The following is a 21,918-nucleotide window of genomic DNA, read 5'->3' on the forward strand; positions in this document are numbered from 1 at the left end:
ATTAGTAACAAGAGAGGGGACACAACAATATGCACAGTAAATAAATTGATGGTTGTCGAATGCCTGCAACAAACAATGGGTTAGTAACAAGAGAAAGGACGAGTATGAGACGCGCGGCCACCCTCCGCGACGGCTCACGAGAAAGTGAGGAAGCTAACGCCGTTATGTATTGGGCGTACGCAGGTTTGTTCGTGTTGAATTGTTTTTGCCGACTTGAACGACCTTCCTCTTTGAACGACCCAAACACCGGATGGTACCTCCTGGTACGGCGTACACGGCTAGGTCAATAAACTGTGTGACGCACGTCACTAGCGCGTTGGACCGACCGAGAGCACCGATACCTCGGCACGCTCTACCGTACTCTCTCGCTCGCACACCTCCTCCCATACACCACCGAAATTCTTCGGCACGCGTCAACACCGAAGGAGAGCACCGATACCGCGGCTCGCTCTATCGCTCTCGCTCGCACGCCGTAACGTCACCCGATTCCCGGAATCCCGCGGTTTCGAGATGGCTCATTACGGTAAGGCATTCCCGCAAGGGAAATTGTAAGCCGCCGGCCAAAAGGTAGATTTAATAAATTATTTATGAAACTACATCTATTCTGAATTTATCTGTTACAAATATACAAATGTAAAGCAAGATATAAAAACGAATAAAACAAGAACATGTAAAAAGTAACATTAGTAAAATGTCCATTAACGATGCATTTAGAATAAATTGTCTTGTAGTTAAGTGAAAAAATATATACTTTTCCGTTTCATGTTTCATGACTGTCATATTTATCCCTTAACCTTAAACTGAAGCATCGGATATTTTTATTCTCGTGAAATCATATAGATACACGCAATATAAATGGAATATATAACACTTCATTTGTGCTAATATTACTCAGAATTCATGCTTTATCGGTAACGTCGGGTATTGACACGAAGATGGTAACAGGGCTACGTAGCCCTATGAACGTGGGACAGAAAAAAGCATTGGATGATAGGTCTATTCTATACCTAGTCGGTGATACAACACATAAGAAAGGCAATATGTATAAGAATGCAATACTGATAATAATAACAAGCAGACAAAACAAACGGTTAAACAAATTGTTACCTTCTACTAACCTCTCTAGATCTGCTACCTTCCCGCGCTGAAGTCACTGACACATATTTATCACACATAATACTTCTGACCACAAGAGCGTGGTGATATATTTGCACACTGAATCGGTAACGTTGGATATTGACACTGAAATGGTAAGGGGGCTTCTGACGCCCTCGAAGCATGGGACAGAAAATTACATTGCATGTTAGGTCTATTCTTATATTTCGTCTGTGCTGGTAGTACTAAAATTATCGAACCGACAATTATCGAACGTCTACTGTACGTAAGACAAGCAGTAACAGTGGGAATATGACAATTCACAATTTATACATATTTTCCAAAAATGGAACGTTACTGTATTACACTGAATGGAGTAGACTGAATAAATCTGGAATCACAAAAGAAGAGGTAATTATGAATGAGTCGAAAATCATTTACTGTAACATAAAGAATGTATATCGTTTCTAACCTCAATATCGTTTACATCTTACAACTTATTTGTTTAAAATCAGTAATAAATACTTTAAAGGAAAGAAAAGAAATCTGTAATCATATAAAATTTAGGAAGCTAAATTGATGTATGGAATGCTATTTTCCATTAAATCCTTTGTAAGTAAAATATCACCACTGGACCCAAACGAAGGATTTTTGTATTTCAAAACTAGTAAATACACATTGCACTATTTTGAAACTCCCTCTGGATTGAAATTTGTTTTAAATACGGATAATATTTCACAGAATGCTAGAGAATTGTTACAACAGTTATATAGAGAGGTAGGTAATTAATTTGTAGGAAATATTCTTAATAGAAGCATCAACTATTTGAAAAAATAAATTTTATGAAATTCGAGTACTAAATTATGTAAATAGGCACTCTTTTCCAGGTTTATTTAGAATATGTAGTAAAGAATCCATTATGCCAATTAAATGAACCAATTCAAAGTGAACTGTTTAAATTAAAAGTAGACGAATTGTTTAAAAAGTCACCGCTATATTTAAGTAGAACAATTTAATTTGTAATGTTTATAAGAAACGTATTGTATGTAAATATAAGGATGATGAATATTTAAAACTTACTAAATATTTCCACTTAATGATACCATCCATGTTTAAATATTGAATTTATAAATATAGGTACAAAAATAAAAAAAATTGATCAAGTTTGTGCAGCATAACACTATTATTATTATTTAATGAAATATACATCTTACATTATACATTGTTGTATCTACGAATTTACATTCATCGGAAATGTACTATATTAAATAATTTTCGAAATACAATAAAATGTAATTTTCATACAAAATGTACAATGGCAAAAGAAGCTTGGAGAAACTAATACTAAACGTTGTTAAAGTATAAGTTGATTTCTTAGAGACACGTATATTATTTATATTATCATATGAAAAATTGCACCTCACTTTATATCAACGAAATGTACTTTTTTAATTTTTTATATTTGAAATCGTTACTTAAAATGCGTAAAAATATTGGTGAAAATGCATGTCATTATAAACTTTTCTGTATTAAATTTGCCTTTTTCCAAATAAAATAAAAAGCGTACTAAAGTTTATTACACTCTGTAGTATACTGAACTGTATACCATTGCGTGTGCTATAAATGCATAAAATACGCAGTCTAATTATTAGTGACCCGTGCATAGTATTACATAAAGGTGCATATATGGGCAAGAAAAAACAAATCAAAGCATCTGACATGTTTAATAAAGCACCTGAAATGATTGTATATAAATTACGGAGAATAAAAATAAATTATTGTAAGTGAAAGGTAATATATTACTATACCTTTTCCAGTGGTAATATTAGACATTTCTCCTAAAAACCGTAACGTTCAGCGTTAAGACATATTCATTCTGCGGAGATACATCTCATACTATATATTTCTTCATACATCAAGGGACAACGTTTAGAAAATTTGTTCATATACAAAGACGCTTACGATACTTGTACACCTGGAAACATTATCGACGAATTGAAGAGCATGTCATGCACAGAAAACAATGATTGTTACTTGACGTAAAATGCTACATTATAAAGTCTTCGCGATTTCTTTATAATTTCTCATCATTTATTAATAATGATTATTTGATGATATACCATATAACAATTGTGTCAATTTTTTACAAACTTGCATTTGCTTACGAGCAGACGAATTCTAATAAATCCAGTACTTTAGATTTGTATACACTACGCTTTGCATACAAAAACATAATCTCTTGGGCGTTACAATATCCATCGACTCTCGAAAAATATTGGCACAAAACTAAAAATCGTTTACATTAAGGTGATCTCCTAATGCCAAATCATTGTAACAAAGGCCTGTGTACGAATGTGTTAACATTTTTGCACGCACACATTTTCGAAGCATAATTGGTGTGTACTGTTCACTTCGATGTAATTCGCTTTACAAAGCGAGTGTCAGCTTGTTCCCTCTATTGCACTCATAGTACACTTATACATGGTGTGCATAAATAGAATTAATCCAACGTTAATGTATGCACGCGGTGTACACTTCAATACATATATACACACATATGTAAATGCTCCTCTACGTATCTCGTATTTAAAAGACGCGTGTACATTATTACAGAAATACTCAGTCTTCGCTTTCTTTTTAAAAGTGTACATTGTTCTCCGCGTTAGTGCTGTTACTGCCTCCGTAAGCATGTTTACTGCGTGGATCCACAGGGAAAGATTCTTCTATCACCGATAATCGCTTCTCGCAATTCGTAGATACCGTATAACTATGGAAGAAGACATTTCTTAAAGTGGCCAAATTAACTCGTTCCCGTGACACATTATCGTCCGCCCACGTGTCACTCTTCGAATCACCATTAGAAGTTCTAAACAGTAAATTCATGTAAATATACAAAAAATGCACATAACGTGCAATAGATCGTATTTCATGAAGCATATTATATTTACTCATACTTCGAAGTTTATTGAGCATCTGTTTCCTGGTCTGTCTCTTTGTTGCGTTTACGCCTTCCACCGTTTCTAGTGTTCACGCCACACGTGCTGACAATTCCCTCCTGATCTGCTTCAATAAAACTGACATGGTCATCGAACCTGACGCGTTCGGAGCCGCCATCTTCTGCGCCGACAGTCCGATTACTTGAATCACTGCATTGACGATCTAATGTCGGTTTGCGTCTAGCCCGTTTTGCTAAACCAGGCGCTACCTCCTCAAGTGAACTTAAAGACGTAGCTTGTCCAGCTGAATCCATGTGTCCGCCGGCAACCGAGCCAGCCACTTGTTCACCTTCCGTACTTCTTCCGCCGCTTATTGAACTGCTATCCATCTATATGTACAATATATTCAATCAAATTAATGGTAAACACTACCAAATAAAACATTGGCAACAATATGAAATACCTTGAAATTTAGAACAGAGCCCGCTAAAGCTCTCGTAGAAGCTGCCCCATCGTCCAAAGCAATGGATGCATTGACAGACTTTTCAGATAAACTGGTTGTGGCGGACGCGGTTTCACTGCATAAGCTAAAACGCTGCGTGGACGTCACGTCCGCTTGAACTTCCAATCTAGTTCGTAATGGGATGCGAGCGTAAATTTTACATAATATTTCTAAGTACAGGGTGTCGAGAAATTACATATCGCGGATACTATAGCCGGATACCTACACCTTCGATTTGGTGGAGATACATGTAAAAACATTTCCGCAAAATTGACCTTGACCTTTAAATTCAAGGTCAAGCTCAATTTTGCGGCAATGTTCTCACCTGTATCCCCATCAAATCGAAACTGTAAAATTCTGCTATAGTAGCCGCGACATGTAATTTCTTGGTACTCTGTACATATGTATAAATTATACGAATGAGAGAAATGTAAAGTACCTCTGACCTCCCGGAACGACGCTACTGGCGCTCTCACGATCGTTTTCGCGACCCAGCTTTTCTAATTGACTTCCACTACCCAATGAAAGTGAAGCTTCTCCTATCGAAGGATTACCACCGCGATGACTCGCAACATCTATCGATGCCGCATCTACAGTACATATACTGTTTAGTACTACGTTTAGAAATCATTGATGTAATTTATGAAAAAGACGAAGACAGAATCAACTTGAGGGACTCTTTTTCTACTTCTCATTCCTAGTTTCTCCCCCCGGTTGGATGATGATTACAGTTAATCTAGTCTCAATTGGCTACCCAAGCTACTCTATCAGTAATAAACCACAATAAGTACAACGTCCACTATTAGAAAATCCTACTTTACTATTTGAGTAATTAGCCAACTACTGTTTGGTAGAGAGGGTACAAGTATTCAGTAACATCAACCGTCACTTCATTTTGATCGAACAACAGTGATGGGATCAAGCATACAACATTGTCGGTCATTATTCGAATAATAAAGTCTTAGAAGAAATAAAGAGAAAATAAACAAAAATTATTCCTATATAATCAAAACCTGCCAAATAATTGTTAAATGATTCGGAAAGTATATTATCTTCTTCAGACGTATCTGGTAAAGGTGACAGATCTTTTGCTCTAATATAATGTAATTGATATTATTTAACAATGCAAATTGTTGTTTTGTCCTGGATAAAAGTTTTGCAATTCGTTGATAAATAAAAAAAACAAATGGATATATTCACCTCCACCGTTTCGGGCACCCAAAGAACCCATGAGTTCATTTTCATCGTCCAAATCGAATCGTACTCCCGTGCCGTTTGTGAAAACACCGCAACCTCCGCTGCGACAGAGAGAAACCGGAACGACGCCGTAGACGTAAAATAATAAAATGGGTACACCAATACCCACGGTCAGTCCTGCTAGTATTGGCGATACTAAAACCTGCAACAATTGCACGAAGATCGTAAGTAACACAATGATTCGAATTTTTGTAGATAACTTTATCTGATACGTACGAGCAACAGATAAATCTTTCGTGGACGTCAAAATAAAACATTCGCAATTTATTAAAAACACCACGAATGTATTGGGATGAGTCACAAATTTCTCTTTTTCAATCTTACTTTCGTTGAAAACAAGGGAAAATTTATTTTTATCTACTATACACATATTTTTTATTAGTAGGACATGTTACAAATGACTACTAACTTCAGAGAATTTTTATTATTACTATTCATTTCTCACTCATTAATTTTCACTTTCTACTACGAAAGTTATTGCTGATACAATTCAAAAATAACAATCATCATTGCAGGCTTTCATTTTATTTTCAGTACTATGGCATACTTTAATGAAACCGACATTTTATTATATTACTCGCTCGTAAACGATATAAACTTATAAAATCTGCAGTCTACCGTTTTAATAAGAAAACTTTATTGAAACGTTAAACTACTGCTTCTAAAACGATGTTTCCGTGATCGTTGTTCCAACATTAAAAGCAAAAGTAACTGATTGTATGTCAGTCATCAAGTATTCGAAGTTTGATGGAAATATAGTGCAACTACCATTCTGTCTTAACTTATGAAAACTAAAAATCAGAAAGTTTCGTATGAACTTCCGTATGATGTTCTATTACGGTATGCACTTTCATCCGTAGTTCGAGTTATTATTCCATAGTTTCATGCTGCCGAAAGTTGGCAAATGCATGGTGCACAATTCAGAATTATGTGTTTTCTCTCACAAAACCTTCCATGCAGAGGGAAAAACCGCAATAACTCAGAAAATGTTTCAGATACACCCTATGCATCAGTTTTCATTTTTGACCACGAATGTATAGAAGTATGCAAATTGGGTATGTGTGAGGTATCTTCATTTTAATTGTAGATACATATACCCGTATTTGTATAATATCGTGATGAGATCTTATTAACGATATGCAATTGTTTTTCTGTTGTGGCATACAGCACTGTAAAAAGAAGATAAACGTAACAGCACACGAGACTTGCAAACAAGTTCCATACTTTCATGGTATTCAAAGTAAATAGGACGCAGAATAGCTGGTTTTCAATACTGCGCAACCTTTAGTGTTAATTAAACGTTCAGAAAATACGTTATTACGGTCATAACAGTTTTAACATCAAAGGAAGTCAGAAAACATTGCGTATATATACAGGGTGATCAAATATTCATACAAAAGTTTTATATACATGGAGCATTCAATATCTATGAATATCATGTTAAAGAGGCCTGACCTATGTAAATATTCAGAATGATGAATGCCCAAAGGTAATTATCATTTTTAAAACAAATATTTTAAAATAGACATAAGAAAATAAGAGCGTATACATAATTAAAAGTCAGAATATCCTTCTAGTCCATAACATTCTCGTAGAAATACCCTGGCACTTACCTTCAAAAATAAAAAAATACTAACCATGAAAACTTGAAAAATCGAGTACTCATGTTTTGATTTAACTTCGTAGACAGAGAACTTTAAATGCTTTTTCGACAATCATTAGATACTTTATTTCGTCAGTGATATTAAAAAGAAGTTGCGTTATTAGTATTTCTTCTTAAAAAAATGTATCGTACTAAAATAATTTTTGGCCGTTCAGGTCATAAGTATGTATACCTATCCTATTGTGGGTATGTAATGAAACTGGTCCAAAATTAGGAATATATGTACACTCATTGCAGGCAATTTTTAAGTTTTAAATATTAAATGTTTTTAAGAACAAATAATTTATTTATTTTCTTTCACACAAACGATTTTTTATTTTATCTTTAAGTCAAATAGATATCTTCTAAAATAATTGGGCACATAATTTCTTATTCTTTGATTCCAACAATCTGTAATAGATTTCGTGACGTACAAGATATCCAATGGTAAATCGAATAGAAAAATTTTACAGTACAGTACACACGACTTCTTATCCAATACTCTAAATAATCCTTCATCTTATCTGGAAGTATTATTTTAAAAATGGAATTATGGATATATTACGATATCTTCATTACTTTCGATTTTTCGGGTGTCTAATATTATAAATTTTAACAGACCCAGAAAATACGATGGAACAGTTTATTCAGAAGCGTCTCATCATTGATTCATACTCCAGGGCAAATCAATAATACTGGAAAAACAACAAGTGATCTTAGAGCACACGTACTTGAAGCGCTCGTAAAATTTCAGGTACAAATTTGGGTGGAAATTTTACGGATTTTCAGACGACACGCCCAAAGGAGAACAAATGATGATTTAGAACACGATGTCCCTCTATACAAATCGCGGGTACATGTCGCCCTGATCCAAGTGATTAGCGGTACAGACATAGTGATCTGTTTTCTAGATTTCCATCGAGCGTGGAAAGGAGCATTGGGCAGAGGAACAGGAGACAGAGAGAAAGTGCATGGAGAGCAGAAGGTGTGGGAGGTGCGGAAGGAAGGATATTGATCGGCGGTAGGAGTGCGCGCATGGGAAATCCTCTCTGTCCCACCCTGCGGCCTGCATCCACCTAGGTAGGTGACGATAGAACGTGCATCGTGTCAGTTGGTACTTTAAGATCCACACTGCGCTACGATCAAAGGACCACCGAAAGAGAGAACAGTCGGATCGGGCAAGTTGGTGCTTTCTGCGCCAAGGGTGTGTCGCGACTGAAAACGGTGAGATCCCCAATGAAAAGACGTCGAACTACGCCGGCCCGAATGTCCGAGGACCGGTCGACGTAACAGGAAGTCGAAGTGAACACGCGACGAATTCATTCATATACTTGGCAATTTCACAAAGCGTCAACGACGGACCCGTGTTGTGCTGCTATGTGAACGGTCGAACAGGCGCGTTCTGCCTATTATCATTCCCGAGCGTGGATGTGCTACATTAGCATCGATTGGGGAGTAGACGCACGATACACATCCGACCTATCACGCTGTAATACTCTCTCCTCATTTTCCCTCTTTTTGGTTAACGATACAAGCCCTGCGGGTATCGGTGTTCCGTGTACGATCGAGTAAACAAAGGAGGGAAGGACCGGAAAACACGGAATCATGGCGAATTGGGATTGGAAAGACATGGATTGGGAAGATGCGGAAGACTCTTCCAGCGAAACGGAGGAGCAGAAGCCGGAGATTGATAAGGAGTGGCTTGAGGGGATCCTAAGGGAATTTCACAAAGAACCGGTTAGTTCGGTAGGAACTATGACTTCCAATTTACGGTTGCCTGTAGGAATGTTTGCGCGGTCGTTTCAACGGCTATACTACTTTATTAGCGATGCAAACGCGGTGCCATTGAACACGTAGCATTGCGAGTATTCTTGAATCGTTTAAAAATTAACCCGTAATGTACAGGTCACAATAACCGAGTGTAACGTAAACCCGGGCTGTATGAGTAACGAAAGTGTGCTGAGCACTATAATTAGCGTTAAAGTCAAGTACGTGTTGAACGAGTCAAACGCCACGCAGGACCTTTCTCTTATCGTGAAAGAGCTACCGAAAGATGCGTTCAGTCGTTTTTTCGTTAACGAGGGCCAGTTCGATCTCCGAGAGATTAAGTTTTATACGCAGGTAAGCGATCACCCACCCATTTTCCCGCATTAACACCTCCGGATATCCGATCCAATGAATAACAAATCTGACTCTATTTGCATCAGGTCATGCCAAACTTGAAAGAGTTCCAAAAAAAACAGCTGGCAGTAGAGGATACCGGTGAGAATCTTAATAAACCGGGCGAAGAGATTCCTCTGTCGGTACCCGTCTGTTACCACGCGCAATACACTCCAGCAGAGGAAACCGATGACACTCTTACGACACCGGATTCAATTCTAGTGTTGCAAGACCTTCGTGACTCCGACTTTTGCAACATCAAATTCCGAAAAGGAATGACCTACGATCAGACTAAAGTCGCATTGGAAGCAATAGCGCGTATACATGCGCATTCCTTGGCGATGAAAGTCATCGAAGGGCAGTCACTATCCGAACGTTATCCATTTCTCTTTCAAACAGCGAAGGCGACGGATTCGTATCAACAACTGGTCGAGCGTGGACTGCCGCAACTTGCAAAATTTTTGAAGAATACTGGATTGGAGGCGATATTAGATGCTCTACTCATCTTAAGACCAAAGACTAAGCACATAATATCAGCATTACTTGCACCGGAAGGGCCACTGACCCTGATCACACATACAGATTTCTGGTGCAATAATCTGTTGTTCAAAGATGGACCAAATGGCCTCGAATGCTGCATTCTCGACTGGCAAATGGTCACCTACAGCAGACCGACCAACGACATCGCTTTGTTAATAGTGAGCTCTTTGCCCACCGACCTGCGCCGAAAGCACACCGAAGCCTTTCTCGATATCTATTGGAACGCTCTAACCAGCACGTGCTCTCGTCTCAGTGTTGATATTCCCAAAGATTTGGGTTACACGAGAGAAGACCTGAGTAACGATTACAGACGTTCGCAACTGTTAGCGCTTCTGCTTTGCATCGGTTCGGTAGACGTTGCCCTTGGTGATCCTGACACTGAACAACGACTGATCGATGTTTTGAAGGATCTTCATAGCGAGGGCGTATTCACGGATGAAACTGCCATTGCTACGAGCGAGAACGATTCTTAGTTAGCGTTAATGCCGCTCATGATATTGCTGCTGTGAATTAATAATCTACGCAAGATGTAAATCAAATGAGCGACGGTTATAGAACCGAGGGTTCAACGAACCATGGACACTCAAAGTTCAATCAATGTGATCCTGAACAAAAGGCTTGTGTCGATAACGGTGTAATTGCGGGTAGTTAAAGAAGTCGACGTTCAAATGCCGCTAGCATGGGAAGTATAGCGTTAACGGTAGAACTTTGCGTTCGAAAATGTTTGGTAATAAAGAAAGTATTAACGAATATGTGTAGGAAATTATCTCTTGGATATGTATTCGTAAGATATTCAATTATTCTTGCGAAAGTTGTTTATGTTTTGGTATGACTTGAGTAAGCATGACACCAATAAATGTTAAATGGAATTATAAAAGTAAAAATGATGGAAGAATTAAGTAATTGCCAATAACCTGTATATTATACAGTAATTTCGACCTGAAACTCTTAAGTCAATTATCTACTAGACTGATTTAATTTAATATCGTTTCACTGACTAAATTTCTTCCCGCAATTATTAAAACGGCCATAAAACCGATAGTCTGTTATCGCTAATTTATACACGCAGTAATTATATTATTCTCTTTCTTTGTACAAACTACATAAAGAAAATATACCTTGATGTTGTCATGAACTTGTAGAAATGGTTGTGTTTTAATGCCTAATAGTCATTTCTGAATAATGTCTTCAAATTATTAAATTTCTTTTATTGGTATGTTTCATTGGTATTCCTTACGCTTAAAATTGTCTTCCAAAGAAAACGTTCCCATAATTTTTATCCAAGTTTCATATATATTTAACTATAACGATAAATAATTTAATAATTGGAATAAAAATAATATTTTCACTTACCGATGCAGTTACTCCACCAACAATAAAGGCATTCCTCTTGTGCTTGTTCGCCTTCTCGTACCTTGTATATAATTCTTTTCCTACCCATACTGGTATACCTGTAATAAGCAATGTATATTTAAATACATATAATCACATGCTCCGACGGAATGTTCCACCATCAGAAAGAAATATATCCACATAAGATTTTATATGTATGTCTAGACTCTAGAGCCAGAGTAGTGTCGCTTTTCAAACTTGGAACCGTTCGATAAGAATTTAATGAAAAACAATCACTACCTCCGAATTATTGACTGGACTTATGACAAGTCTCAATATGTAGGAATGGTGAACAGTGCATTAAGTCCTCTATGTGATGGATTTTACACTGTCCGGCTAGGAACATGATATGGAGTCAATATCATTAGTTACACTATTATATTAAAAACTCAACAACTTAGACCGAAATAATTTTTACCATAAGAAGGAGTGAAAAATTTGATAGGGGAAACGTAAAATGTAATTTTTTTTTAAAAGTGGACTTAATACCCTTTCGCTCTGGAATTCAGATATACATACAGGATGTCTCAGCTAACTTTATCACCTTGAATAATGACTTAACGGTACACTTTATGAAAATTTTGAGGCATGGAACTTAAATGACACGAAGGGGCACATCTTATAATGTACGTGCTGCTGCTCTGAGTAAAAATGTGTTGACCTTCATACGTCCCAAACCTAATAGTTAACGAGATATTTACAAAATAATTTTTAATACATACTTACTATCTGGAAGCTATACGTGCTCGAACTGATGCCCCTCAACTTCAACACAGTGATTATTTTGTAAATATCTCGTTAACTATTAGGTTTAGGACGTATGAAGGTCAACACGTTTTTACTCAGAATTTGATACTTTATTGGTCTGTGGTATAAAAGGTAGGTCATTCCGTTAAAAAAATCAAGGTGACCTTGAAGACTCACAAATGCTTCCACCCACAAAAAAAGCACGTAGATTATAAGATGTGCCCCTTGATGCCATTTAAATTCCACGCCTCAAAATTTTTATAAAGTGTACCGTTAAGTCATTATTCCAGGTGATCGAGTTAGCTGAGACACCCTGTATATTACTCACCTATAATCATAGCAGGTACAGCTATACCGGCTGCAAGACCAATTCCAACAGGAGCCCCAACCAAAGTTCCAAGTTGCCACAGTATTTTCTTTTTCCTGGACCATGGTTTTTTGCCCCAGAAGGTACAACCAGAAGGGCTGTAAGTAATTACAGGTTCATGTAGTCAGAAATTATATAACAAATTCAACCTTTAAAATGATCACCACATAATAATTCATAATACCTTAAGTAATGAAGATCACTAATCTCCTTCATACACAACCAACAAAATTCTGCCCCACAAACAGCACAAACCATGTGATTACAACTTCCATCATCCATTTTGACAATTAAAATCTGACATCTCGGACAAGGTTTCATGTCATCTCCTATGAAATAAATTTGCAGAAAAGGTTATACTATACTATTTTTTTAAGACCATACAATATAAATAAGAAATACACACTGTGCTGTGAATCACTTTGACTAAAACTGAGAGATGAGCTACGTTCATAGTATTGAGTACGTTGAGCTCTAGCAGCATCACACGTTTGATTAGGGTGCCATCCTGCTTTACAGTGGTAACAAAAGTATGAATCACACCCTGGCCGTTCACAGCGCAACTTTGGGCATGAAGCACAACCACTTGCAATAACAGCAAAGCTACAGTCTGGTGCTGGACACCATCTTGCATCTGGTTCCACAGCAAGAACTCTTCGTACCATAAAATCCTCGTATTTTTCCAACTGTGTTTGGTCATTTAGAATCATTCGAATATCTGTATAAAAACCCATTAGATGAATTGATAGAACCTTTAAACAGTACAATTTATTTATTTTTCTTTTAAGTAGAAAAAAATGCTTACCATTTGGATGTAATGGTTCTGAACACTCAGGACAAGCTATATTAACTCTAGATTCTGATATTTTAACTTTAAGATATTGTTGAAAGCAGTCATAACAACTGCGATGATGGCAAGATTGTACCACAGGAAAAAATTCTACTGGCGATTCAGTCAAACACAAGTGACATTCCATTAAGCCATTTTCACTGCTCTGGAATAATTATTTTACTATCTTTGTATTTGATCTAATTATTGATTAGCCTAGATAACTAGAAATTAATATCAATAGGACAAGTCCTAAAAACTTCAGCACACAAATGTATTCTATAAATACCTTTCCAGCAGAAGAAAGTACAGAGCCTTTACTGGAAGCACGTTGCAAATCTATGTTCTGAAACTGAAAATGGCTGGAACCATTACTTACTCTGGCTTCTCCTTTTTCAACATCTGTAACTCTGCCACCAGTTGAATCTTTAGCTAAAATAATACTTAACGTTTAAAAAATAACTTATTCACCCCTGTTCTTAAGTTGTCAAACATTATTCATTACCTTTAGTATTCCTGTTGCTTGAACTGGGTGTTCTTGTAATTCGCCGACCAATAAGTGGACTTGAGTACAACAGTCGGCGCAGAGAAAATCGTGGTAACATTCGTCGTGGTCGGGGTGCTGCAGTGCTGCAGCCCCCAGAACTGCTATCATTTTCTTTGAACATCTTGAGAGGTATGTAGAGTCACTACAGTCTCATTTTTCGTTTCACAGATTCAAAGTAACTTGACCTGTATTAAACAATACATAGTAAAAAAACTTGAATGAAACAAAAGTTTCAAAAGAAATCAACATACAACACTTTTGCGACATGCATGTCAGTATTCCATAATCTAATGTCTCATGACAACACTTGTAGAGCATAGAATGTAGGTATAAGTTACTTGCAGCATTTAACAATGTAGAAAAAACGTATACTCATATATAAACGTATCATACATAATATTACGAATGATTATACTTTGCATAACGAATGCACGTGTAGCGTTACATTTATCGTACCCAACATACTTATGAAATAGACAATTAATAAAGCTGTAAGTTGTTCCCGATTATTGTTACCATATAAATGAATTTAAATAATTTCTAGGAAATGCGAAATGTTAATCGGCCTATTATTACAGTGAGAGATTTATCGTACTTATTTATCACGTGAATGTTTCGGTAATTGTATTTAATTTCAGACGTTCGTTCTTAATAGCACGTATTTGCACAATTTCTATAATTTTTGCACGAATTCCGTTTATTCTTAATTTCTTATAGATATTGACTTTTCTACTTTCACTAAAAAGGGAATTATATAGTCTGTCAAGACACTTGTCATCAATTACGATTTCTCCGCAGTCATGAGGCGAATAAGTAATCAGTATTTCGAAATCTTCAGTGTGTAACACGACCATCTAACACATTAATTTAATACAAATTGATTTATACTTATTTCAAAGATATTATGGTAAGATATAATGGATCAAGTAACATACTATCGTAAGATTATACTAATTTATTCTTTCAAGGAACCAAATCGAAATGAGTAAAGTATACTCGATTCGAAATAATATTTTGCGACCGAACGCATGAATCATAGTGAATCACGAAAATAAAACCATCAATGCCATGCAACGATTGTAAATGCTATAATGTAATTACGATACCACTTCATTGTGCAAATTTTACATTAGTATATTTTCCACTTGGTAATTCAACAAATGTACGAATGGTGGAACATAAATCAACGTGACGTTCATTCGCAAAAACAGATTTACAAATGCTTCTTGCACTAAGTGTAAACATAATTATGATAATTAAAAACGCAAATTTTGTGCGAGATACAAAAAAATCGCCATTTGTAATGAGCTTGAACGTGCGTTGCATGAAACATACAAGTAATATGTACATATATGTTTTATCATGATCGACATTTTTTCTTCGATAACATTAAATATTAGTCCCAATATCATGGAATAACACTTTTCTTTAAATTCAATCATTTAAAGACCAGTATCATCAATTTGAATTTTATACTAAGAAATTTTACGTATAAATGACTAACGCTAATACAGGTGTAAGAAATCTATGAGCAAACGTTCACTAAGGTTGATCTGACCAATATGCACACTAACCTTGTTTCCGCTAACAAATGTTTTCAAAATTATGACACTTTTAGTAAAAAGAAACAGAAATACTATTAGAAGGTCACGCACTATTGTTAAGTTTCATTTATTTTGTTGGTTACGGATGTCAACTTGACACAACAGCTGACGGCTCCCGACAGTTCCCGACTAGAGGCCATAGACATATATAATGATATATGTATAATAGACTGTGCGGTCTCATGGTAGGGATGAAGTCGGCATAAGAGAGAGAGGACAATAACTGGAGTATTTATTCTCTTTTTCTAATGGGGCTTTTGGTGGGGGATTCTCCTACGGCTGTAGTGGAGGCTAGTGATACGCACCATCGACTAATGACTATTTAGTCGCAACATACTATCGACTATTTAGTCGATAGTTTTTAGTCGACTGAAATTTTGCTTTATAGGTTATGTATAGATTATGCCGTCAACTTTTCAGCACCATTGGTGTATTTACCTTTTAGAAATGTATTAGTTCATAGATAGAATTTCAAAAATATAAGTGGTAAACAAGTTTTTTTAAACAATGACTAATATTCGATTTTTTGTAAGCTATTTAATAATAGCACTTAAAAAATTAACTGTACTAAATTTTTTATGAAAATCAATTGGGTTGTAAGCAATAATTTGCACAGTTCTTGGTAATGCATAAAAAAATATATGAAAAAATTGCAATTGGTTTGCATCACGAAGAAAATAATCACGATCCAGTCAATAGCTCGATAGTTCGAGCGAGTCGCTTGAAGCGACTAAATTTAGTCGACCGCAGTAGTCGCTTCAAGCGACTAATATTAGTCGCCTGAAAGTAATCGCTTCAAGCGATTAATATTAGTCGCCTGAAAGTAATCGCTTCAAGCGACTAATATTATTCGCCTGAAAGTAATCGCTTCAAGCGACTAATATTATTCGTCTGAAGTTAGTCGCTTCAAGCGACTAATATTATTCGTCTGAAGTTAGTCACTTCAAGGGACTAAAGTAGTCGACGATTAAAAAAATTAGTCGACTGAAAGTAGTCGTTGGTTACTATCGACTTAGTCGATAGTTTTTAGTCGATGGTGCTCATCACTAGTGGAGGCATTGCATGCATGGACCCATCATGGACCTAAAGGACAGAGCTTAGACAAGCCAACGTGAAGCCAAGATAACGGGGAAAGTGTGACGTCATTCTGGGCAACAGATAATTCAAAATGGTGGATACTGCATGACTGCATCAGACGCGTACTGATGCGTACTAATAAAATGAAAACCATTGATAATTTCCTAACAGAAAATTTTGAAAATGATGCGTTTCATGAAAATAATGACCATAATTATTATGTAACAAGTCAAAGTTATTCCAAAGATCTGTCATTATATATATCAGATGTTGTGGAATATATTGCTGGTTTTGTGGTGCGAAAAATAAAAAATACTGTACAGTGTGAAGTTTGAAACCGATATAATCGGATAAGCCATTTGGTAATTTTATAAACATTAAAAATTATAGTACCATTAGACAAGCTTTAATGATACCGTCGACTGATGTCATATACATATTTGTAAGATAGCCGAAGCAGAGATAAGAATTTTAGAAAAAACAGATCAACTGTTACAAAGAAACGTGTTACAGAAGTTAATTACAAAAATCATGAGTAATGTTCGTACAGACATATTTAATCAATATCATGAACACATGTACGATAATAATGTCGAATCCAATCACATTATCCGTTTAATCAAAGTTATAACAAGCTATACATTATATATAAGCTTTCATTATTGCAATATCTGTTTATATTATAAAGGAAATAATTTATTAACAAATAATAATCGAATAAGGAGTAAACTTACTAAAACTATTTTATTTTACAATCAATAGTTGCAAATAAATAATTTTTCTCTGGACATCTATATTGTTCTTCCTATTTTTTAAAACTAAAGTAAGTTATAAGGAAATAATTACAGATTGAATATTATTAACATATCAATTAAAATTTAATTTTTTGAAATTATAATTTCCAAAATTCGTTATAATTAAGCACTATTTAAAAATATAAGAGTAAAGTAAAAATGAACAACTAATAAAACAAAATATATATTTTAGACTTAACAATGATTACATTGAATTTCTGTAAATATCTATAGATCTATAGATATGGTTTGAAAGTAAAAGCGTTCATCATTCCTTTCCCCACACATAACGTCACGTAGATGATTTTATCTTTGCGACAAGGAAGTTATCTGAAGCCGCATCTATAAGTATATATGATCTAACGGACAAGCTTTGTTCTTAGGTGATGTGCCGAAAGACGGAAGGGGAATCAAGCGTCAGCCATCTTGGGAGGCTAAATTGGTAGTGCACTCTGCAGGCGAGTTTAATTATTAATACCAGCGACGAGGTATAGAATAGACTTATCACCCAATGCTTCTTTCTGGCCCACGTTCGCAGGGCTACGTAGCCCTGTTACCATTTTAGTGTCAATACCTGACGTTACCGATAAGCATGAATTTTGAGTATTATTAGCACAAATGAAGTGTTATATATTCCATTCATATTGCGTATATCTATATGATTTGACAGTTTAAGGTTAAGGGATAAATATGACAGTCATGAAACATGAAACGGAAAAGTATATATTCTTTCACTTAACTGCAAGACAATTTATTCTAAATGCATCGTTAATGAACATTTTAGTAATGTTACTTTTTGCATGTTCTTGTTTTATTCGTTTTTATATTTTGCCATATATTTGGATATTTGTAACAGATAAATTCAGAATAGATGTAGTTTCATAAATAGATTATCAAATCTACTACATGTGGGAGAATATACACCGCTTTTATTAACATTTACATATTTATAATTTATATGGGAGTATGAATAGTTTTACTGCCTATTGTAAAAATCTTAATACGCACGAACAATTACCCTCTGGCAATTGGTAAATTTTTACATATGAATTTACTTACACGTTATTTACTTACAAAAATTTTATTTATTGCGAGTAATTAAATAATGAACGCATGTTAATATTCAGTTACGTACAGTAGTTTGATGCTAGGTATTAATCCCTTAATTGCAGACTACTAAAAATGCAATTGACGATTTAAAAATTTTTTTTCAATGTTCTCGGTATTGTTCCATCTTTCTATGATATACATCTTGTAGAGAAAAAATGATTGTTTCAGTAAATATTATTATGAACACCGCAAACAAATAGGAACAATGTTTAAAAAGCAGCTAAATTGAAACAATTTGAATTCCATTATGCATCGACGATAAACTATGGCCTAAGTTATGGAAGTACATATTTGGAAAAAGAAACTGCTTTCAAGAAACTATTACATTGTACCTATACATGTAACATAACACATAATTGCACATAATACTAGACATGCAATTGCCAGCAGCTCGTAGCGCGTGCGACCTTGCGCGACGGTTGACATTATACATTTTTTTCGTCATTCTTTCTGATACGATTAATCTTTTTGCAAAATTGTATTTTATAGTGGAAGGTTCAACGAAACGTATTTTTCATAACAACGGAACAGTGGGAACAACTTCCAATCGGCTTTGAAACTTTAACATTAATTATTATTATATCCAGTAACAGGAAATAAAAGTTTGCCTATACGGTTAGAAAAAATATTCCTTTAGCTTTAAAATAAGGGCGAAATCAAAACTCAATGTTTAAAAATAATCACAATATTACGGTTGCAGTGATGTCGTATCGGCTAATTTCATTCAATTTTTCAAACCTTTAACATACCTATCTCGGAAACGGTTCAAGATTAGAAACTAAAATATTACACAATTTAGTTTCTTGTGGTTATCAACAAATGCTGCAAATTCGAACAAAATTGGTCATTAAGATCGCAGTTCTGTGCATTTCGACGTGGAATGGCTCGTTAATACCCGTTTTCAGGATGCTACAAATGTATGCAATATACATGTATCATAGAATTATTAGTAATAAAATAAAAATAAAACTCCGAAGTGTTCCATACCGATTTCAGCGAGCTTGTGCAGGTTCGGGGTCAGATTTGTCGGAATTTGTGTTCGCGTACAAAAAACCAATTACTTTTAATATGCTATTACGAACACGTATATCTATGTATTGTTCCATAAATTTAAACAAACAATATATTTTTTAATTTACAATGACAAATATATTCATTATATACGAAGATCTATTATTTGTTATTTTGCATTATTATTTTAAATAACCAAATATTTGGCAAATAAATCATTCAGAAATAATTTATTTCTGAAATAAGATTTTGGAATTTATTTGCATACATCCTTATTTTCAAATAAACTTATCTGTTATTTCATTTGGAATAAATATTGGCTCTTTTTATTTGTAGTCTTCATTTCAAATCAATAGTACATAAGCCTGCTTTATATAAAGTGAGAGACCTTTTTTTAATACGTTTACAACAAACAGACAGAGGAGAATTCGTTTGCCACATGCGGCAGCGATCTCTTCGATTTATTATTATTATTTATCATTCACTTTTGAGAAAACAAGACTAACAATAACAATTCAATCATCACCAGTTATAAACACCTGTGTATGACAAAATGATCACGTAATTTATTTCAAAATTGGCTGCAGACAAAAAAATGTTGCATAATGTCAATAATATTGATTTCCCCGCAACATCCATAATTATTACAAATGTCAATATAACGAAATATCTTTTATGCCATGTTTATGGTGTAATAAAAATCTGTGTTTCGATTACGTTTTTGATACATATTATTCACTTATATGTAATAATATAGAATAAAAATATACTATTTGTCCGATATTTGAAAATATACATGCGTTCGTTGTCACTGTTAAACTGTTGTAATAACAATGGAAGAATAAAATAATTTACTCAAATGTACATAATAATACATATACATATTCATAAAACCAATATTAAATGCAATAACTTGTTTGTACGCTAAAAAAAACTAATAGGTCCGTCGAGACAACAACCCAAGACTCCTTTCTAAGACGTCTACTTTACAGCGAACGGACGGAAGAGAATCCGTTCGTGACCATGGTCCCTTCGATGATTTTCCGACGTACGGAACACTCATGATCTGACAACATTGCGTACTTTAGACTCGACAACAATGTAGAAATTAGACTAGTTGAGCTCGAATGGATAGAACGTAGTTCCCAAATTCACCGTTCCCATAACGTAGGGGGCAGCAGAAAATCCCTGTCTTTTTACACGATTGGTATTTGAGAACATGAGACAAGAAGTCCCATAAGATGATAGATCTATCCTATACCTAGTCAGTGGTATTACTCATGCTATCTGTGGTACCTATTGGCAAATGGCCGTCGTGCTTCACTTTTGTATGCAACGCTATTGTATGTCGCAGCTAGTGTATTATATAGAAGCTGTGGTCCTATGTGTTGTGCTTACACAGTCAACATGAACGGTCCAACACACCACACACCCCTTGCGATACAACTTTAAGTCCTATGAATATTCTTACATTTTGATGAAAGAATACTAATATAATAGATATTCAAGTAATTATTCAACAATAATGGTGTTGCTATACAATTCCATCAAAATTCTTATCGATATATAACATTTTTATCTTAACGACTGAAATTTCTAAATAAATTTACAGTAATCGATTGCTTTCGGAACGCCATTTTCTTCATTGCTCATCGCGCGATTAAATTTTACTCGGCATAAAGTAGTGCAATGGAATAAAGCGGAGATTATGTAAAACACTCATAATACGTGAATTATACGAGTAACAAAGAAAATTAAAAAAATAATACTTTATTATACAGTAATATATACGTAGATGTGTTTTATATACGGTAGAAGATTTATTTTTGTGATCATCAGAGTATAAATAAAATATGCATGGTTAATGAAAGGTGTACAATAACATTGAAGTATTTGATAAACGATTCGTTTTAATTCTATTCGTTAAAGATCTCTCTGAATGCGTCAATTACATCATAAGGTCAGTTATCAACATTAAGTGCAACGTCAGTAACGCTTTCCTTAAGTGTCATTTGTCTAGCAGATCATAAGATCAAAAAATCGCATATAAAAGGACAACAAAAAAATGGGTAAATACATACTACACCTTATATTTTTCTCCCTTGTTAATCAGTGTTTTTATATTTTGCTACAAATATTATTATCTGTTCTATACTGCGAGGTTGCTTCTCTTCATGTTTAGTTATAAAAGTTATTCTACATAGCAAAATGGTTATAATAAATAAAAATAGTAATCATAATTTTGTAATTAACATTCATATATATAACATTTCATTTAAGTCATTAACTTGAATAAATGAACTTATTA

General features: G+C 34.9%; 4 protein-coding genes across 4 annotated transcripts in view; 3 read left to right on the forward strand and 1 right to left on the reverse strand.

Moving 5' to 3' along the window:
* Positions 1-1,376: 1,376 nt before the first annotated feature.
* LOC107193034 (trafficking protein particle complex subunit 1) lies at positions 1,377-2,111 on the forward strand. Its single transcript, XM_015582409.1, has 3 exons — positions 1,377-1,506; positions 1,663-1,872; positions 1,983-2,111. The coding sequence occupies exons 1-3, from the start codon at positions 1,408-1,410 to the stop codon at positions 2,109-2,111; spliced, it is 438 nt and encodes a 145-aa protein (XP_015437895.1). The 5' UTR covers positions 1,377-1,407.
* Positions 2,112-3,425: 1,314 nt separating this feature from the next.
* On the reverse strand, positions 3,426-15,619 carry LOC107193032 (E3 ubiquitin-protein ligase RNF19A-like). The gene is given in 13 exon segments (XM_015582406.1): positions 3,426-3,961; positions 4,050-4,420; positions 4,495-4,660; positions 4,973-5,123; positions 5,734-5,932; positions 11,486-11,583; positions 12,600-12,736; positions 12,823-12,967; positions 13,045-13,356; positions 13,444-13,633; positions 13,757-13,899; positions 13,973-14,199; positions 15,589-15,619. Coding segments are annotated over 12 exon segments (2,304 nt in total). The 5' UTR covers positions 14,136-14,199; positions 15,589-15,619; the 3' UTR covers positions 3,426-3,732.
* On the forward strand, positions 8,924-10,605 carry LOC107193031. The gene is made up of 3 exons (XM_015582405.1): positions 8,924-9,169; positions 9,338-9,553; positions 9,640-10,605. The coding sequence occupies exons 1-3, from the start codon at positions 9,038-9,040 to the stop codon at positions 10,603-10,605; spliced, it is 1,314 nt and encodes a 437-aa protein (XP_015437891.1). The 5' UTR covers positions 8,924-9,037.
* Positions 15,620-21,415: 5,796 nt separating the features above from the next.
* The window catches only part of LOC107193028, a 40,086-nt gene continuing 39,583 nt past the window's right edge, over positions 21,416-21,918 (forward strand). The window contains exon 1 of the mRNA XM_015582403.1: positions 21,416-21,679. Within this exon, the coding sequence (XP_015437889.1) occupies positions 21,676-21,679 (4 nt within the window). The 5' untranslated portion in view covers positions 21,416-21,675. The remainder of the gene's footprint in view (positions 21,680-21,918) is intronic.

Source organism: Dufourea novaeangliae, unplaced genomic scaffold, assembly GCF_001272555.1.
Source record: "Dufourea novaeangliae isolate 0120121106 unplaced genomic scaffold, ASM127255v1 scaffold459, whole genome shotgun sequence".
NCBI classification, from domain to species: domain Eukaryota; kingdom Metazoa; phylum Arthropoda; class Insecta; order Hymenoptera; family Halictidae; genus Dufourea; species Dufourea novaeangliae.

Bases quoted from the DNA above. Each gene is read 5' to 3' on its own strand.
- LOC107193034 (XM_015582409.1), top strand. From the start codon at position 1,408: ATGACAATTCACAATTTATACATATTTTCCAAAAATGGAACGTTACTG. The intron at 1,507-1,662 runs GTAATTATGAAT...TATAAAATTTAG, and splicing joins CTGGAATCACAAAAGAAGAG to GAAGCTAAATTGATGTATGG. The intron at 1,873-1,982 runs GTAGGTAATTAA...ACTCTTTTCCAG, and splicing joins TACAACAGTTATATAGAGAG to GTTTATTTAGAATATGTAGT.
- LOC107193031 (XM_015582405.1), top strand. From the start codon at position 9,038: ATGGCGAATTGGGATTGGAAAGACATGGATTGGGAAGATGCGGAAGAC. The intron at 9,170-9,337 runs GTTAGTTCGGTA...CGTAATGTACAG, and splicing joins GGGAATTTCACAAAGAACCG to GTCACAATAACCGAGTGTAA. The intron at 9,554-9,639 runs GTAAGCGATCAC...TATTTGCATCAG, and splicing joins AGATTAAGTTTTATACGCAG to GTCATGCCAAACTTGAAAGA.